Source organism: Mastacembelus armatus, chromosome 23, assembly GCF_900324485.2.
Source record: "Mastacembelus armatus chromosome 23, fMasArm1.2, whole genome shotgun sequence".
Classification (NCBI taxonomy): domain Eukaryota; kingdom Metazoa; phylum Chordata; class Actinopteri; order Synbranchiformes; family Mastacembelidae; genus Mastacembelus; species Mastacembelus armatus.
Genome location: NC_046655.1, coordinates 7,431,803 through 7,447,577, shown reverse-complemented (window position 1 = coordinate 7,447,577; position 15,775 = coordinate 7,431,803). Strand labels below are relative to the sequence as shown.

General features: G+C 41.0%; 1 protein-coding gene across 1 annotated transcript; it reads left to right on the top strand.

Moving 5' to 3' along the window:
- The first annotated feature begins 539 nt into the window (after window positions 1–539).
- Window positions 540–6,495, top strand: ppp1r3aa (protein phosphatase 1, regulatory subunit 3Aa). The gene is made up of 4 exons (XM_026327383.2): window positions 540–1,408; window positions 2,161–2,219; window positions 2,326–2,423; window positions 2,990–6,495. The coding sequence occupies exons 1-4, from the start codon at window positions 636–638 to the stop codon at window positions 6,134–6,136; spliced, it is 4,077 nt and encodes a 1,358-aa protein (XP_026183168.2). The 5' UTR covers window positions 540–635; the 3' UTR covers window positions 6,137–6,495.
- Window positions 6,496–15,775: the final 9,280 nt, after the last annotated feature.

The following is a 15,775-nucleotide window of genomic DNA, read 5'->3' as shown; positions in this document are numbered from 1 at the left end:
GAGAATGAATTTTAAAGAATTATTTAATTCATAGTTAAAATTAAATTAAATCAGTGAATCCATGCAGGGTCTTACTAACTGCAAGCAGACTATGTCCTTACATGCACTCTTTAATGGACAGAGGACATTTTTCAGTGAAGTGAACAACCAATTAGAACGACCAGTGCAATTTTAATATACAGCATACTGCATCACTATACAGACCATTACACTCAGATCAAAGTTCACATCCCAGCTACAAAGGCAGTCAAGATAAAATGCATATGGTTAGTTTGGATTTTAAAACTGTCTCACTTCAGGTAGAAAAATATATTAATATACTTTCAATGTACTTTCAAATAGTAGTTTCATTTTAAAGCAATTTGTGAAAGCTATGATTGTCTATTTGTTGTGTGAGGATAACAGAGGATAACTGGGCTGCCCTGGTCTAGCTATATGTGTCCTATTAATAGGCCTGGCTCAGCCTCACAATGTTCAGCTGTAACCGAACTCCATCTGTCAAGTCACGTCCTCTCCCTGTTCTCCCTTCTACAGTGTCGCTGCAGCCAGGCTTGAGGCACTCTGGTCTGTGCCACCCTCCGAGCCAGACAGACGGCAGGACGGGAAAACAGCTGCCTCTCAGACCATCGCACATTATGGAGGCTCTGTATATGCAACCCATGAAAGAGGACGGGGTGATGATGCTGGACGAGGAACAGGAAAAAAGCAGGGAACAGGAAGAGAGAGGAACGGAGGCCCCGTCTCCTACAGGCTCCACCACAGAGGAAGAAACAGACGAGGACTCAGAGCCGGAGCCACCTCCAGTTGTTCGCAGGAAGGTGTCATTCGCTGATGCATTTGGCCTCAACCTGGTGTCAGTCAAGGAGTTTGATAATGTTGAGCCAGAGGTCAACCAGCCCCCTGAGAAAGAGGCAACGCACCCCTCAGAGGAGTTCTACATGTCCTGCCTGTTCACAGTCCCTTCAACCCCAGAGGAGCTGGACCAGAGGCTACAAGTGCAGATGGTTGAGCTGGAGAGCATCGAGCTTCTTCCAGGAACCACCACACTCCGTGGCGTCATCAGGGTGGTCAACCTCTGCTACGCTAAGTTTGTTTTTGCTCGGCTCACCCTGGATAACTGGACCAGCTCCTTTGACCTGGTTGCGGAATATGTCCCTGGATCCAGTGACAGGAAAACAGACAGGTTTACCTTCAAATATACTCTGGTTCCTCCTTTTGGGAGGGAGGGGATCAGAGTGGAGTTCTGTCTGTGTTATGAAACACCACTGGGCACTTTCTGGGCTAACAACAAAGAAATGAACTATGTGCTGTTCTGCAACCAGAAAGGACAAGTTAAAGATTTTGGGCCTCAAATGCAAGAGGACAGTACAAACTACAAGAGCAAGAGAAGTTGTCTCAGAGCTAACAGGTGAGAGAATCCGATGCTGAGTCTTTTTTTAAACATGCCACTGCTGAAGGAAGCCACGTCACCCTCATGCGTCAGCAGCAGATGTCTTTACATAGTATTCAATGTTCAAATAAAATGGAGATTATTGGCTCTATGAGGGCAAACTTTTCATAAAGTAAAAATATTGCAACATTTTTATGCCCGAAACAAGAAAAGAACTGAAATAACTGTTATTAGCTGTGGTAGAAAATTTTGAAATTTGACAGTGTGAGTTTCTGACTGGGCCTCTGTGTGTTTACACTAAGCTGTTATGTAACTTTTCAGTAATGAATGTTTGGGCTGTAGAACACATATTGCCCATTTAAGGTCAGGTATCGACCCAAGTTTCCCTGACGTCTCTGTGTGACGAGTCGAGATGGAGATATGTACCTTATCTGCCTGGACACCAATCTCCAAAATCTTTTTTTTTTTCTTCTTCTTCTTCTTCTTCTTTAGGAACAAAACATCCTTATTATGCATGTATAAATGTTCTGGTCTGACTTGTTTCAGTGTAAGTTTGCTTAAGAATTAAGGAAATGAGATACAGCTGACAACTACATTTCAAAGGCTGCTGGCACAAATACATGCTCGCTGCATTGCAACAAGCAAAACACAGATCATAATTATAAGATTATGAGGAGAATCTGATAAACAGATGTCATATAATGTAATAGTCACGCACTGTAAAACATGTGAGCTTATATAATGTTATTCTTAATTTATTTGAACCACAGGAGGGGAAGTACAGAGGAAAAGACCAAGGAGACCATTAACGCAGCAACAGCAGCGGCTGGTATGTATACTTAATGTTTGTGTGTGTGCATGTTCCCTATATGAATGTGTGTGTTTATTTAAAGTAAGCAAGCAATTTAGAGTTCTGTTTGTCTTTCTTTTTGCAGATGCAGACATCGTGATTAAGACAGAAGAGGCTGACAGAAAGGCGGTCGACAGCTCAGAGATACAATCATTGTTATCCCGTGAAGAGCACAACCCTTCAGTAAGGTTCATTTATCAGCTTTTGCAGTTACAGACTCTTCTTGAAGTCTGGGAGAAATATCAGCCAGAATTAAATGCCTCTTGCCACAAAACAACAACACCTTGAAAATAAGCCGATGCATCTCAAGGGTTTTAACCTCTAATTAAACTTGGAATAATAAGAAATATCCCGTCTAAAGCAAGTACGTGTGTTCTTTCTGTAAAGGTATGACTATCAGCTGAGCCAGAGTCATGCCATACTGCACTGAGCCCCAGAAGGATATGGAGTGTGATTTGACCTGGCACCGGCATGTCTAAAAATACATGCAAATTATTATCAATAAATACAACCTGCTTGGTTTATGTTAAGGCTGCATTATTGTCACAGTGCATTATGCCATTACAACAGTGTTACATATAGAACAGTATTAAATGTTGGGCCATTACATTGTTTTTTTGTCATGAAGCCAGCATTGGGATTTAAAGCAGCTACTGAACATAAAGACTAACAAAACACTGGGCTTACATCTTCTGGTTATAGTTCAAGTACTTCAAGTATAAACATTTGACCTTTGGCCTTTTTGACAGGTGGATAGCCTAAAAAGTCGGCATAGAGGAACCCATTTGGCACATGTGCAGGACTACCAAGTACCAAAGGCTTATTCACCTGACTCAGCCAGTGGCCAGAAAGTATCTCAGCCTATGCCAGCTCCATGGAGTGACTCGGCAAGTGTTCTCTCTGAACACCAAAAGAAACAGTCCAACGAGAGTCCACAGGTCCTCACCTACCATCAGATTCCTCTGCTTACACTGCACTGGAACGATGAAAAACCGCCACAGTGGGGGACTGCTGACATGGATGACATCTGGACTGGAAGGGATAAAATGTTCTTGTCAAAAGCGTCAGAGGAAAATATAGAAGATACTCCTCCTGTAAAGGATATGTGGGAGACCTTTCTTAACTGTACAGATGATACCACTAATAAAGGAACCCCGGTGTCTGATGTCTGGCAGGCATTTCTTAATGGGACAAGCTGTAAGGACCATTCTGCTGTTCCAGAGTCAGAATGGCTGCAGACAGAAGCGTCAGTGTCTCCCTCAAATGATAAGGAGCCCCAAACCCAATATGCAGCAAGGAGTCAAGAGTTTCAAGAATTTGAGAACTTACATGCGCACACCTCATCTGCAAGTCAGCTGCTGTCAGAAACGTCACTGGCTAATGTTGCCCTGAGCACTGAAGACCACCAGTCAGCAGAGGCATGTGTCAGCAACCCAAGAGATGACAACACTGTGACACAAGATGCTTCCCAAAGGTCACAGACAAACTCTGCAACAGACACTCCACAGGAATTTAGCCTCAAGGGGACAACGACAGTGTCCGAGGGCTCTGGCTCTGTTGACAGTTCAACTGAGTGTCACAAGCATGTGATCTGGAAGCGAGAACGAGGAGGAATAATAGGAGGAGCAGAAGGAATAGGAGGAGATGAGCCATTCACACTGCACACAACTGACTTAGTAAAAAGCTCAGGGGAGTCAGGGACAACAGACATGACAGCCATGCCAGAGACTCAGAATGCCAGTGCTGTTGATAGCATCTCACAGGGAGCAAGACTGGATAAGGGTCTTTCTTCCAGCAGGGAAGAGCAGGTTACAGGTACTGCACACAATGCGATGGATGACACGCTGGCATTTAGGGAGACAATCAGACAGGGGACAATGGATGGAGGGTTTGTCTTTTCCACATCCAGACAAGGAGCTGAGGAAAGAATCAGGATGAATTGTACAGAAAATGAAGTAGCTACAGAAGAGGAGATATTTAGGCCACAGAAAACAGAAGCATGTGCAGTCTCCCAGACGTATACAGATGAAAAGCAAAGCGAATTCAAACTGAGTGAAAATCCATTATGGGAGAGTGAGGGAGATGAAAATAATGAAATAAGACCTGCACTGTCACATTCAGATGAATTCAATCCAAACCAAACATGTGAGGAAAACTTTAGACAAAGCCAACTAATGGAAAATAAATTCAAATTGGATGAATCACAAAACAAAGACATGGCATCAAACGACCAAGAGAGATTCGAACAGACAGAAGAGGGAACTTTCTATTGTACGACAGGAGAAGAAACAAAGGATTTAATTGGTGACGTTGAGGAAGAATGGCTACGTAATAAAGCTTTACAACCAAATTCATCAGTCCTGCAGGGGGGAAACACATCACTAACTTCAGAAATACATAATCCAAAGTTGGATCCAGTTCAAGCAGGAGATGAACTGTGCATTCAGAAAGAGGAGGAGGACTCAACACTGACCCAACTGGAGGAAAATGTACTGAGATCAGAAACCAGTAAACATGTATTAGTCTCAAATCAGAATGAGGAAAGTCAAAGGTTGAGTTGTGGTGAAATAATTTGGGAGCAACAGGAAATAAACCCATCATCACAGGCAAGGGGAAGCAGAAAGATCTCCCATAGCGACCATGACACATTCAGACCTTTTCCCACAAATGTATGCAACCCAAACACCGCAGAGGTGGACGAGCTGAGACGGACTCATTCACAAGACGCTTTGAAAAAGGATGTAGGCAGTGAAATAACCCAAGTTATGGTGAAAGAGGGTGTTACAAAGAGAGACACTTCAACAGAACCTCACCACCAACCTGAGATATTAGAAAGAATAGAGGAAGATATGAGTCAGAGAGGCAAAGATGAGAGGGTGAGTACTGGAGAGCTGAAAATAGAAGTAATGGGGGAGTTGATGGGTAATGTGGACGACACACGGGGGAAGAGGAAGAATGCACCAGCTGAAGTGAATGAACAGGAGTTGTCAGCAGAAGTTAAGCGCCCTCCACGTGTTGAGTGTAACAAATTGTCAGAGGGAACAAAAGATCCTATTACTGTAGCACACGAAGTTACAGAGTCAGGAATAGACAAAATGATCATAGAAAGGTTTGGAGAAGATCTGGTCAGAAGGATTTGGGAAGAGGTGTTTGGTCAGAAAGGGCAGGCCTCTAAAAAAGACCCCAGTATTTTTGATGGAAAAGGGGGCAGGCTGGCAGATATACCTGATATTAGGTGTGATTGCCATCTTTTTGAAAAATACATCACTGATGCTTTTGATTCAGGTGTATTTTCCTTGACAGAATTACCAACAGACCCACATTTAGGCCTAGGGCCAACCACAGAGACTAGCGGTGATGAATACAGCCCACAAGAACAAAGTCAGTCGTTAACCGCAACAGAACAAAGTCACTCTCTGACACATTTGAATTTAAGTGCTCATCTCAGTCAAGATCTCACTGTCAGTTTAGCTGCTCAGAGTAGGCAGTCACTCACTAAATCAGCCCAAACTCTCAGCTCTCCAAAGGATCAGGAAAACTCGTCCCAAATAAAGGAAAGATCAGTCACCCATCAGGAGACAGATAGACAAACAGAAGACTGTGCAGTCGCTGAAAAGGAGAGTTTTAATCGATCAACCCAACCATCTCGCAAACATCCGAGTTCCTCCTCTGAGAAGTTAAAAGAGTCTGACAGTCTCTCATGGTGGAGTATATTTTACATCCTCAGTCACGTCACTAGACTGCTAATGTGCTTTCTTTTAGTTGCTGGATTCTTCGTCGTTGTTTACTTCTACGATTTCCCAGCATTCTTTGCACTCTACATCTCTTCATTGTGCTGGTGGTTTTATGAGTGGAAGACACACCGGGTGACGTCGAACAAGGAGACGATAAGATAAGTGTGTTAAAAAGTGTTGTGTGTAGCATTTTTAAATAGCACATTGGTGACTTTAATGTAATTTCTTTCATATCTTTATATTTTCATACTGTATATTCAGATTGGTGAGACCATTGTCAAGGTGATCATAAGCCAAAGAAATGGGTACAATAAAACAAAATGCTACACACACCACCTGTAGTGTGTGTGTTTTTATATTTCTTTTCTATCTCTAAGTTAATTTCGTTTAGTGATTCCCAACCTTTATTGAGTTGCAACCCATTGTATACCTGTGTCTACCTATTACACCCACTTCAGTGATACTTTTGGTTTCTTGCTTCACTTGATTAGAGTAATACATGAAAAATAAACAGAAGTTTGTCCTGCTGAAATATGTTTTTTCATTTTATTTTTCTTCCTCTTATGTCTGGTGACTCTTTAATTGCCTCATCCCATAAATTTCTAAATCAGGAGAGTTTCTGCAAAGACACTCAGCCTGTCAGAAAATCTAAACTTAATTATATCCACTAAACACTAAAATGACATAAAACTACAAGAAATATTTTGAGTTTTTTTTTTTTACATTTAATATCTATTTCACTAAAACTCAAGAGAAATGTCACCAGCAAAGACACTTTTTTTTTCAAATATTGTTAGAGTGAATTGTTAGATTGGATTTAATAAATTAACCCTCTGTATAACTAACAATTATATGTTTTGACCAAATGTCTGCCTGTACAGTCATAAACATTTGTGAAGTTGCAGTCTTCATTGCTTCACAATAAGGTGGTGTGGCGACAATAATAGTGTTTTAAGACTTCACACTTCAAATGAAAGGTCTGATCTGTGGTTATCTATATCCCCCTCACCTGTAGTGCAATTGGAAATCAGGCTACATTCACAGACAGTGCATTGACAGCCATTTCTTTCAGTATTACTCATATGATAAGACTCTGACTCACAGACCCTGAGATGACACCCTCCACAGGCCAAAGGAACAGTCAGCAGGGCTTTGTTCTTGGATTTGAAGATTGGTGTAAAGATAATTTCGTCATTTCCAAGACTTGTAGCATTAGAAAAAAAAGTATAATGATGATGTTTGAAGGATATAATCTTAGGAAGCTAAAATCAAACATTTCTGTAGTGCTATGTGATATTACATTTTTATCACTGCATGTTGATTATCAAATAAATAACCTCTCTGAACCTTAGCAGTAAGTCTTTAAAGCGAACATACGACTTTCCTTTCCTCTGTTTCTAAGAAGCAAACTACCCTTTCAATTTTAGTGCCTGCTGACAGGAGTTGGATTTAAGTCAAATTTACCTATCATATAACCAGTTTCATCCCTGCTGCGTCTTGTGACTCACTTGTGACTTACTAGTGACTTACTAAAAGAGCTTTATCACATGGTTTGTAATACCATAGGATAAAATGCAACCTTTTTAACATTGTAATATCCAGCTCAAAACTCTCACCAGATGCCTTTCCAAAGATAAGATCAGATCGACTTTATTAATCCCTGAGGGGAAACTCATCTTGAATGGATGAATACACACTATTTAAGGAGATTTATGTGATGGAATGAAAAATGATTGTATTTTTTTAGTTACAGGAAACACAATTATGATTTGTCTATGTTCAACTTAATTATTCAGATTCATTGACAACTACACTGTTAGTGGAGTATACTCACACGTCTTTTTGCCCACCTTAAAAAAAATCGAGAAAAACACTCCGGGAAACATCTGGTGGATGACAATGTGCCAGATGCACCCATGTCCAAACCTAAAGAAGCATAAATAGAGAAAAAAAAAATTTTAGTTTGTATTAAAATACGTTTTAGGTAAAGTTAAGCTGTTGGATTTTTACAATATAATACACTATTATCTTTACACTTATTATTACTGGTAAGTCTGTTGTAACACTCATATTGTGTGCTGGAGTGCCACAATGCAGAGAGGTCTCACTTTGTAACACTGCACAATAAAGTGGTGGGTTGATTGACACTGCACTTGAGTAGAAGTCACTTGAACCCGTCTGGAGTATGATGACCTTTTGTAAACTGGCTCCAATCCTATGCTGGCACCTTTAGTAAACTGGCCAAAAGCCAGTGTTGGCACAGCAGAGGGCTACTCTACAAGTACTGTAGTGTATGCACACAAAAAGCCACAGTGACCGGAAGAAAGTAAGAAACAAGGACAGAATCTCGATGAGCCGAGGTTATCCGGAGATGCGAAGCTGCTTCTTTTATTATTGACTAACTCACATGTCAACATGGAAGGATTATAAATTAATCAGTGCTGCACTAGGGGGAAGGATAGGGTTACAGGTTTCAAAAACCCAAATGGCAGTGAGAGAGAAGTGCAGTGGCTGTTGGGAACCTTTAACTTCCAAAAATCATGTTTGTTTTCTAATGTATCAGTCCGTAGCTGATTGTCAATAGTAAAAACATTAACGTGTAAAAATATAAACTGGAATCTACAAAATACATAAAACAGTGTTCATTTTCTTAACACAAATGATAATACAGAGCAGTACAGGTCAGAATAACTTCACTACATTAGCAGTGGGAAATTTTAATTCTCAGCTCATTAACAGTTTTTAAGAAACTCATGCTAAAACTCCATCCATGACCTGAAATAGAAGTGATATTTTTTAGCTTTCAGCCTGGTTCATATCAGATCACCTAGTGTCCCTAGGGTGGCAGAGGAAGGCAAGTTAATTGAGTCTGTAGATCACACCCTGAACTTTGTGAGACAAGTCTAAACTAAAATGAGAGCCTATCATCATACAGTGCGTTGACACTATCTTGGTTCGCCTTCTCACATTGCAGTGTGTATACAGGATTTTGTGTGTTGGTATGTGTTTCTGTGTGTATGTGAGGTTAGAGGGGCAAGCTATAATAGGATCTTAAGATCATGTGAGAGATATTCTAAGGAGTGCATTACTGTATCAGTATTTGACACATGCTTTCTGTACTCAGATATTAGTCATTCAAACTTTAAAGGATTTTCAGGTCCCCCCCTATTGTTAAATAATCTGGGGAGTTTAATAAAAAAAAAAAGTGCAATGAAAGTGATTTTCATGTAGTTTAACAATGCATGACTTGATACTTTTGGATATACAAGTATTGACACCTCCTTTTTTCAGTTTTGTTATGTTGCAGCCTGATACTACATTTGTTTTCTCATTAATCTACACTCAGTACCCCCTAGAAGTGAAAAGAAGAATTTTAGCAGTGTCTGTAAACGTATTAAAAAGGAAAAACTGAAATAATTTACATAGGTGTTCAGAGCCTTTACTCAGTACTTAGTTTAAGCACCTTTGGCAGCAATTACTGCCTCAAGTCTTTTTGTGTATGATGCAACAAGCTTTGCACACCTGGATTGGAGGATTTTCTGCCATTCTTCTTTGCAAATCCTCTCAAGCTCAGTCAGGTTAGATGGGGACTGTTGGTGGAGAGGCATTTTCAGGTCTCCCCAGAGATGATCAACAGGGTTCAACTCAGGGCTCTGTCTGGGCCACTCTAGTACATTTACAGAGATGTCCCTAAGCCACTCCTGTGTTGTCCTGGCTGTGTGCTGAGGGTTGTTGTTATGTTGTAAGGTGAACCTACAGCCCAGACTGAGGTCCTGAGAGCTGGGGAGCAGCTTTTCATTAAGGATATCTTATACTTTGCTCCATTCAGCTTTCCCTCAACCCTGACCAGTCTCCCAGTCCGTGCTGCTGAAAAGCACCCCCACAGCCTGATGCTGCCACCACCATGCTTCACTGTGGGGATGTATTGGGCAGCTGATGAGAAGTACCTGGTTTCCTCCAGACATAATGCTTAGAATTGAGGCCAAACAGTTCAATCTTGGTTTCATCAGACCAGAAAATCTTGTTCCTCACAGTCTGAGAGTCCTTTAAGTGCTTTGTTACAAACTCCAAACTTCTTCCATTTGAGTATAACTGTGCTCCTGGGAACCTTCAGTGCAGCAGAATTTTTTTGTAGCCTTCCCCAATCAACAATCCAGTCTCTGAGCTCTGCAGGGAGTTCCTTTAACTTCATGGCTTGGTTTTTGCTCTGATATGCATTGCCAGCTAGTCTTCTATGTGTGTGCCTTTCCAAATCATGTCCAATCAGTTTAATTTACCACAGGTGATCTCCAATCAAGGTGTAGAAACATCTCAGCAAAGAACAAGAGAAATGGGAGGTGCCTGAGCTAATTTTCACGTGTTGTTGCAAAGGGTCTGAATACTTATGTAAATATGAAATTTCAGTTTTTTTCTTTTTAATACATTTACAAACATTCCTAAAATTCAGTTTTCACTTTGTCATTATGTGGCACTGAGATTAATGAGAAAACAAATGTAGCTTCAGGCTACAACATAACAAAACTGAAACAGTGAAGGGTGTCTGAATACTTTCTGAATGCACTGTAGGTGTCTGCCAACAGCTAAAAGTGGAAAAATATAAAGTGCAATGCTACATTTCTTCCAGCAGATGACAATGCAGCTCCACTTTTCATGCAACTCCACTACATATACAGTAGCTTTGAAAATGAAATCAAGGCTAATGGGCTTTGTTAATTCAAAATAACAGAAATCATGTGATAACCCTTAGCAAACATTTGACACCATCTGCATAATCATAAATGTAAGATGTAATTTTCTGTAGTAAGTAGTAAGACCCAGAGAGCGACAAATACATAACAATCTATTTTTTATCCCTGTGGCAAAATCACTGTGCAGTGGAGTGCACTGCTGGGGACAAGAGGGTGTATGAGGACATGGTATGTGAGTGGATGAGAGCGCAAAATGAGGCAGGGCCGTGTTGTGTGGCCTGAGGGGACGAGAGGCACTCTGCTGACAGATTGGAGACCTGACAGACTGCATCGTCCACACTCTCCCTGGGTCTAGGGAACCACATTTTATTCATCCATCTCTCCATACCGCCTTCACATCTTCGCTGTCGGCGCCCCGTGCTCCTCTCCCTCAACCTTCAACCTTGCCAGATTCATCTCCAGACCTAGATGTCCACCCCCCTTGCCTCAGCCATGCCTTCGTCTCCAACCACCCTGAGCGGCTCGACATTCCCAGATATCCACTCGTTCTTGCGTCACCAAGACAGCCAGACATTCTTCTGTTGCCACTTGGCATTTGAAAGCTGTGGTGCGTGGGACACTATCACCTCCCATCCAATACTAATTGCAATACACTGATGGTTAGAGGATTCATCTGAGATTAAAGTAATGGAGGGGTAACATAAGGCTGCAGGGTGTTACTTATATGTTTGTTGTCAGATGAAACCTAGGAGGTGCAATAATGATGGCAGCCACACACTATTGGTCACGGCAAAAAAATGGAATGACACCTTTTGATTTACTTCCATTTCCAAACTATAACTCCATACGTTTAAATGTGTTTGCCAGATACCTTTGGAAGCAACTTGTAACACATATATCCCACATTTAGAGAACATATGCACAGTATGTTGTTAACACTTTTATAGTACTCACTTCAATGCTCCTACTTCCTTTGCTTTCATTTGGAGCATTATTATGAGATGACAGAGTTGTTTGTCATCTTTACTGCTGTCGGCTGCGTTTGTTTCATCACAACGAGGAGGTGTGAGGAAGAAAACGAGGAGGAAGATAAGCAGGAGAGGAGGAGGAGTAGGGGCACATAGTTTACTCATAAGGAATGATGTATTAACTTGAACCTTAGATTTAGTCACAGTTTTGGCACAAAATATGGGCTGGTGAGAAGCGAGTGGCAAGGAGGGAGACGTTGTGAGGTGAGAAGGTTTTTATACCCTGCAAATATTAAGGTGTCAGGTGAAAATGAATAATCAAATATTAAACAATATTTATGTAACACTTCAAAATAAAATAACAAAGTGCATCCCACTGAGGGAGATAAAAAGGTCCTGAATGGCAGCAATGGATGATAACTACTTTGGGTTCATTTTTTATTAAGTTCAAATAACCTCTCTCCAGTTTTGTTGAAAAATAGAACGAGTCCTTGGTGAAGTGATGTTTTAAGCTGGACATTTTTTGCAGGGCAGAGTGAATCACGATGAGCTGTTTTTCTATGCTGTCCTGCAACTCATCCAACTAATACAAGGAGACATGCCATTCCTGAGAAAATTTCCCTTTTGGCGGCCCTTTCTGAACCTTGTAGAAAAACCACAGTGTCAGGCAGCAGTCCTTTGTTCTCTGCAAGCAAGCATCCCAGTCACTAACTGCTGTAATAATTTCAAAGCAATAGATGTACTTCCTTTTTCCTCATACGCACATTTCATGGAAAGGTGCAGTCAGCAACCTCAACAACCTAAACATCCAGTACAATATGCATAGATTATTATTCAGGTACAGATCACACATTGCTTCCATACATCCTCTTTATTCTTGTCTACCTTAACATTTTACTAGGTGCTGACATCTGACACCACATTCAAATGTCATGCTGTATTTACTGTATTTGACAAATCCTCAGCCTGAATTATCCCCATTACAGTAACACTGCAAGACAGAGAAAGTGCATTACTTTGTAGTTGAACTTATCCCCATTGATAGATTCTGCCTATTAGCCACAACAGTGAGACAGTGAGCCAGCATGGATAATACCAAGAAATCCAACGCGGCTTCATCCATTTATTATTTACACCGGTGTCTGTAACAGCTGCTTGACAACACAGCCCCGTCACTCGCTGTTTGGCTCAGTTCATAACTAATATTAACTATTATTAACTAATATATTAACATAACTAATAACTAATATATTAGCTCTAGCATTTCACATACTACTCCTAAGGTTAAAAACACAATTTTAAGACCAAGAGAAAATTAAAAAGCAAGTGCAAAGGCAAAAGTAGAAAGCGGTCATGAAAACCTTTAGTAATGCCCAGGTAGGCCCAGAGTGTGACAGAAGAAGCAGCTGGCCTTTCCAAAAACCTGCAGTAAATCTGTCTGCGTGCCATTTAGAGGGCTGGCCTGACCTAAATGTCAGAGCAGCATTTGACAGAAACATACAACTCTCATTCACTTTGCCTCTCTATACACTCCTGATTCTCATTCCCTCTGTGATCTTGGTCTTACACAACCCTTAGGAGTCTTGGGTACGGGTGTTTGATCATGCCAGCTTGATCAGCGACTCCTAAGGGTTAAATCTCTCAGACGCAGCTCACGATGTCTGATCATTTCCAAAGCCCTAGAGCTGCCATAAATAAAATGGGAATTGAATGAGGAATGGCCTGCAAAGCCTAAAGAGATATATTCTTCCTGTGGTATTAAAACACAACTAACAAGAGACAATGGCACAATCCATTTGTCATTGTTGGGAAAAGAAGATTCTCAGTATGTATTGTATAACATAATTGTCCTAGACAAGTCATACAAAGTTATAAAGCAACATTAGCTACTGATTTTGTTGCCTGTGCTTTACGACGGAATAGGATTTTGAGTCTAAGAGTTTAAGACAGAACGGACAGATTTCTGGGTGATTCATTCAGTGAGTCTGGAGCCAAGGTAAACTGTGTCATGTTTTGTGCCTCAGTGCCATATGTGTGTGTGTGTGTGTGTGCTTCAGTGCATCCGTGTGTACATGTGTGAAGCCTCACCTTCACACGTGCTTCTGTGCCCGTAACAATGTCCTTGCATGTGTAGGCCTGTGGGTGTGTGAAGTACTGCAGAATGTGTAGAATATTTGAAGATGCATCAGATCGTGTGCTTGTGTATTGTTTTCGATGTGTGGGCAGTCAGGATTGCACAAAGAGTGCACCATACTGATGCCCAACATATTGTTGGCACGTTTGCACGAATGGGTTTCATCATGGAACCCCCCCCCATCACTCTATGTGTCTCTCTTTTTGAAGAAAGGGTCATACATTGTGCTGGATCTGTCCCATTTTAATATTTTCCCTCATTTCAACTTGTGTTTTTTCTCTTCTCTGTAACACAATTTTACTATTCAAGTACTAACCTGAAATGATCTCCACAGGTTTTTTTCAAAAATCCCATCATAGGGTTGATGTAACAACAAACATCAAAATGTGTTTCATCTGGCTCAGACCCTGTGCTCTTTTTGAGAGTAAGACATTCCAGCACAAACTGAATTTGATTCTTAAATTACCAAATGAATGTTGTGACATTTAACTGATTCAAGAAGAATCTGAAATCTCTACCATACCTGACCACCTATTGGTACCTCAAAATATTCAATTAAGTTGAAAGCTACCGGTTTGTCCATTCCCATTTACTTTCATGCATCTTTAATGCTCTTGTTTCCGCTTATTTTCATTCTTTCTCTGTACCGCCACTTGCCTCCCTCTCTCCTCAGATACACTTCCTCCAACCTTTCCTTTCCCATACTGATATGCTCAGCAGTAATCCTCTTGACTTGCCACACAAGACTACTGTACTTACCATAAACACACACACACACACACGCTATGTGAGGTTAACGACAGACATTGGGTCAGAGTACGACACAGATGGAACAGACTACCAGGGGTTCAAGAAGAGGATTAAGAGGAGCTGGAATGTGGCAGAAGGATGCAAAAAAAAAAAAGTGGAAACATGAGGTAAAGAATAATTAAAATGGTATTGGAGAAAACATGAAGGGAAGACGAATGAGAGGACAGAATCAAGGTGAAATGTGAGAGCTGTTGGGTGTTGAACAGATGGATGTGAGGAAAGAGGGATTTTAAAGGCTGTAAAGACAGGAAGATAAGATAGATAGAGGGATGAGATGTGTACATTGCTGCTGTGTATGAGGTGACCCTGGATCCAATTGATTTTTAGAGCTCTGTCACAATAAATCAACAGCAAAGGTCTGTATTCAGTTGGATGTTCGATGTGTACATTTTTGTGTGACTTAAATCACCTGGCCAACGTTACCTAGTGTTTAATGTCCTTGGTGCAGGTTGCCATCTGACAACCTTGTGTTAGTGCCATATGGACTGGACTTAAATCAATCTTCAGGTACTTTTTTTTTTATCTATCAAATGTTGTAGTGACATTTCTATTATAATCAACTATTGGTCTACTTTCTGTTTAGCACTAATTAGCAAATGTCAGTATGCTGGTGGACCCAGCAAATATTAGCTTCTACACATCATCATTTAGCTCAAAGCACCACCTCAAACAGTCACTAGCATTGCTGTATGCTCTGTAGTTTGTCTGAACTTGTCCCTTTCTTTCTGTCAAAAGCAGTCTTTTGAACACTGGCCCCCACCCCACATCACACACACACACACATACAAGCACACACCAATGTCTTGTAGAGCCCAGTGTGAGCCCGGGGTCCCCTGGGTCTGATTAATGCTCTCTCCACAGGGCTCCCAACGGGAGATCACTCACACAGTACACACTCATGTATACACTGCTCTGCTCTCTGCTTTGATTTTTGCACACACACACACACACACACACACACATATTGCCACATACTAGGTTACAGCATTGGAGCTGCTAACAATGTATTTGCCTCCAGAGCTAACAAGGCAATGGGAGAGGGCATTTTCTATTAGTAATGTGTTACTTCATCAGTGAGTGTGTGTGTGTGTGTGAGAGAGAGAGAGAAAGAGATTGCACTAGACTTTCACAGCACATAAAAATAATATTGTGTCCTATAACAGACCAATAGGAAATAAAGTTAGTGGTTTTCTCTAAATTA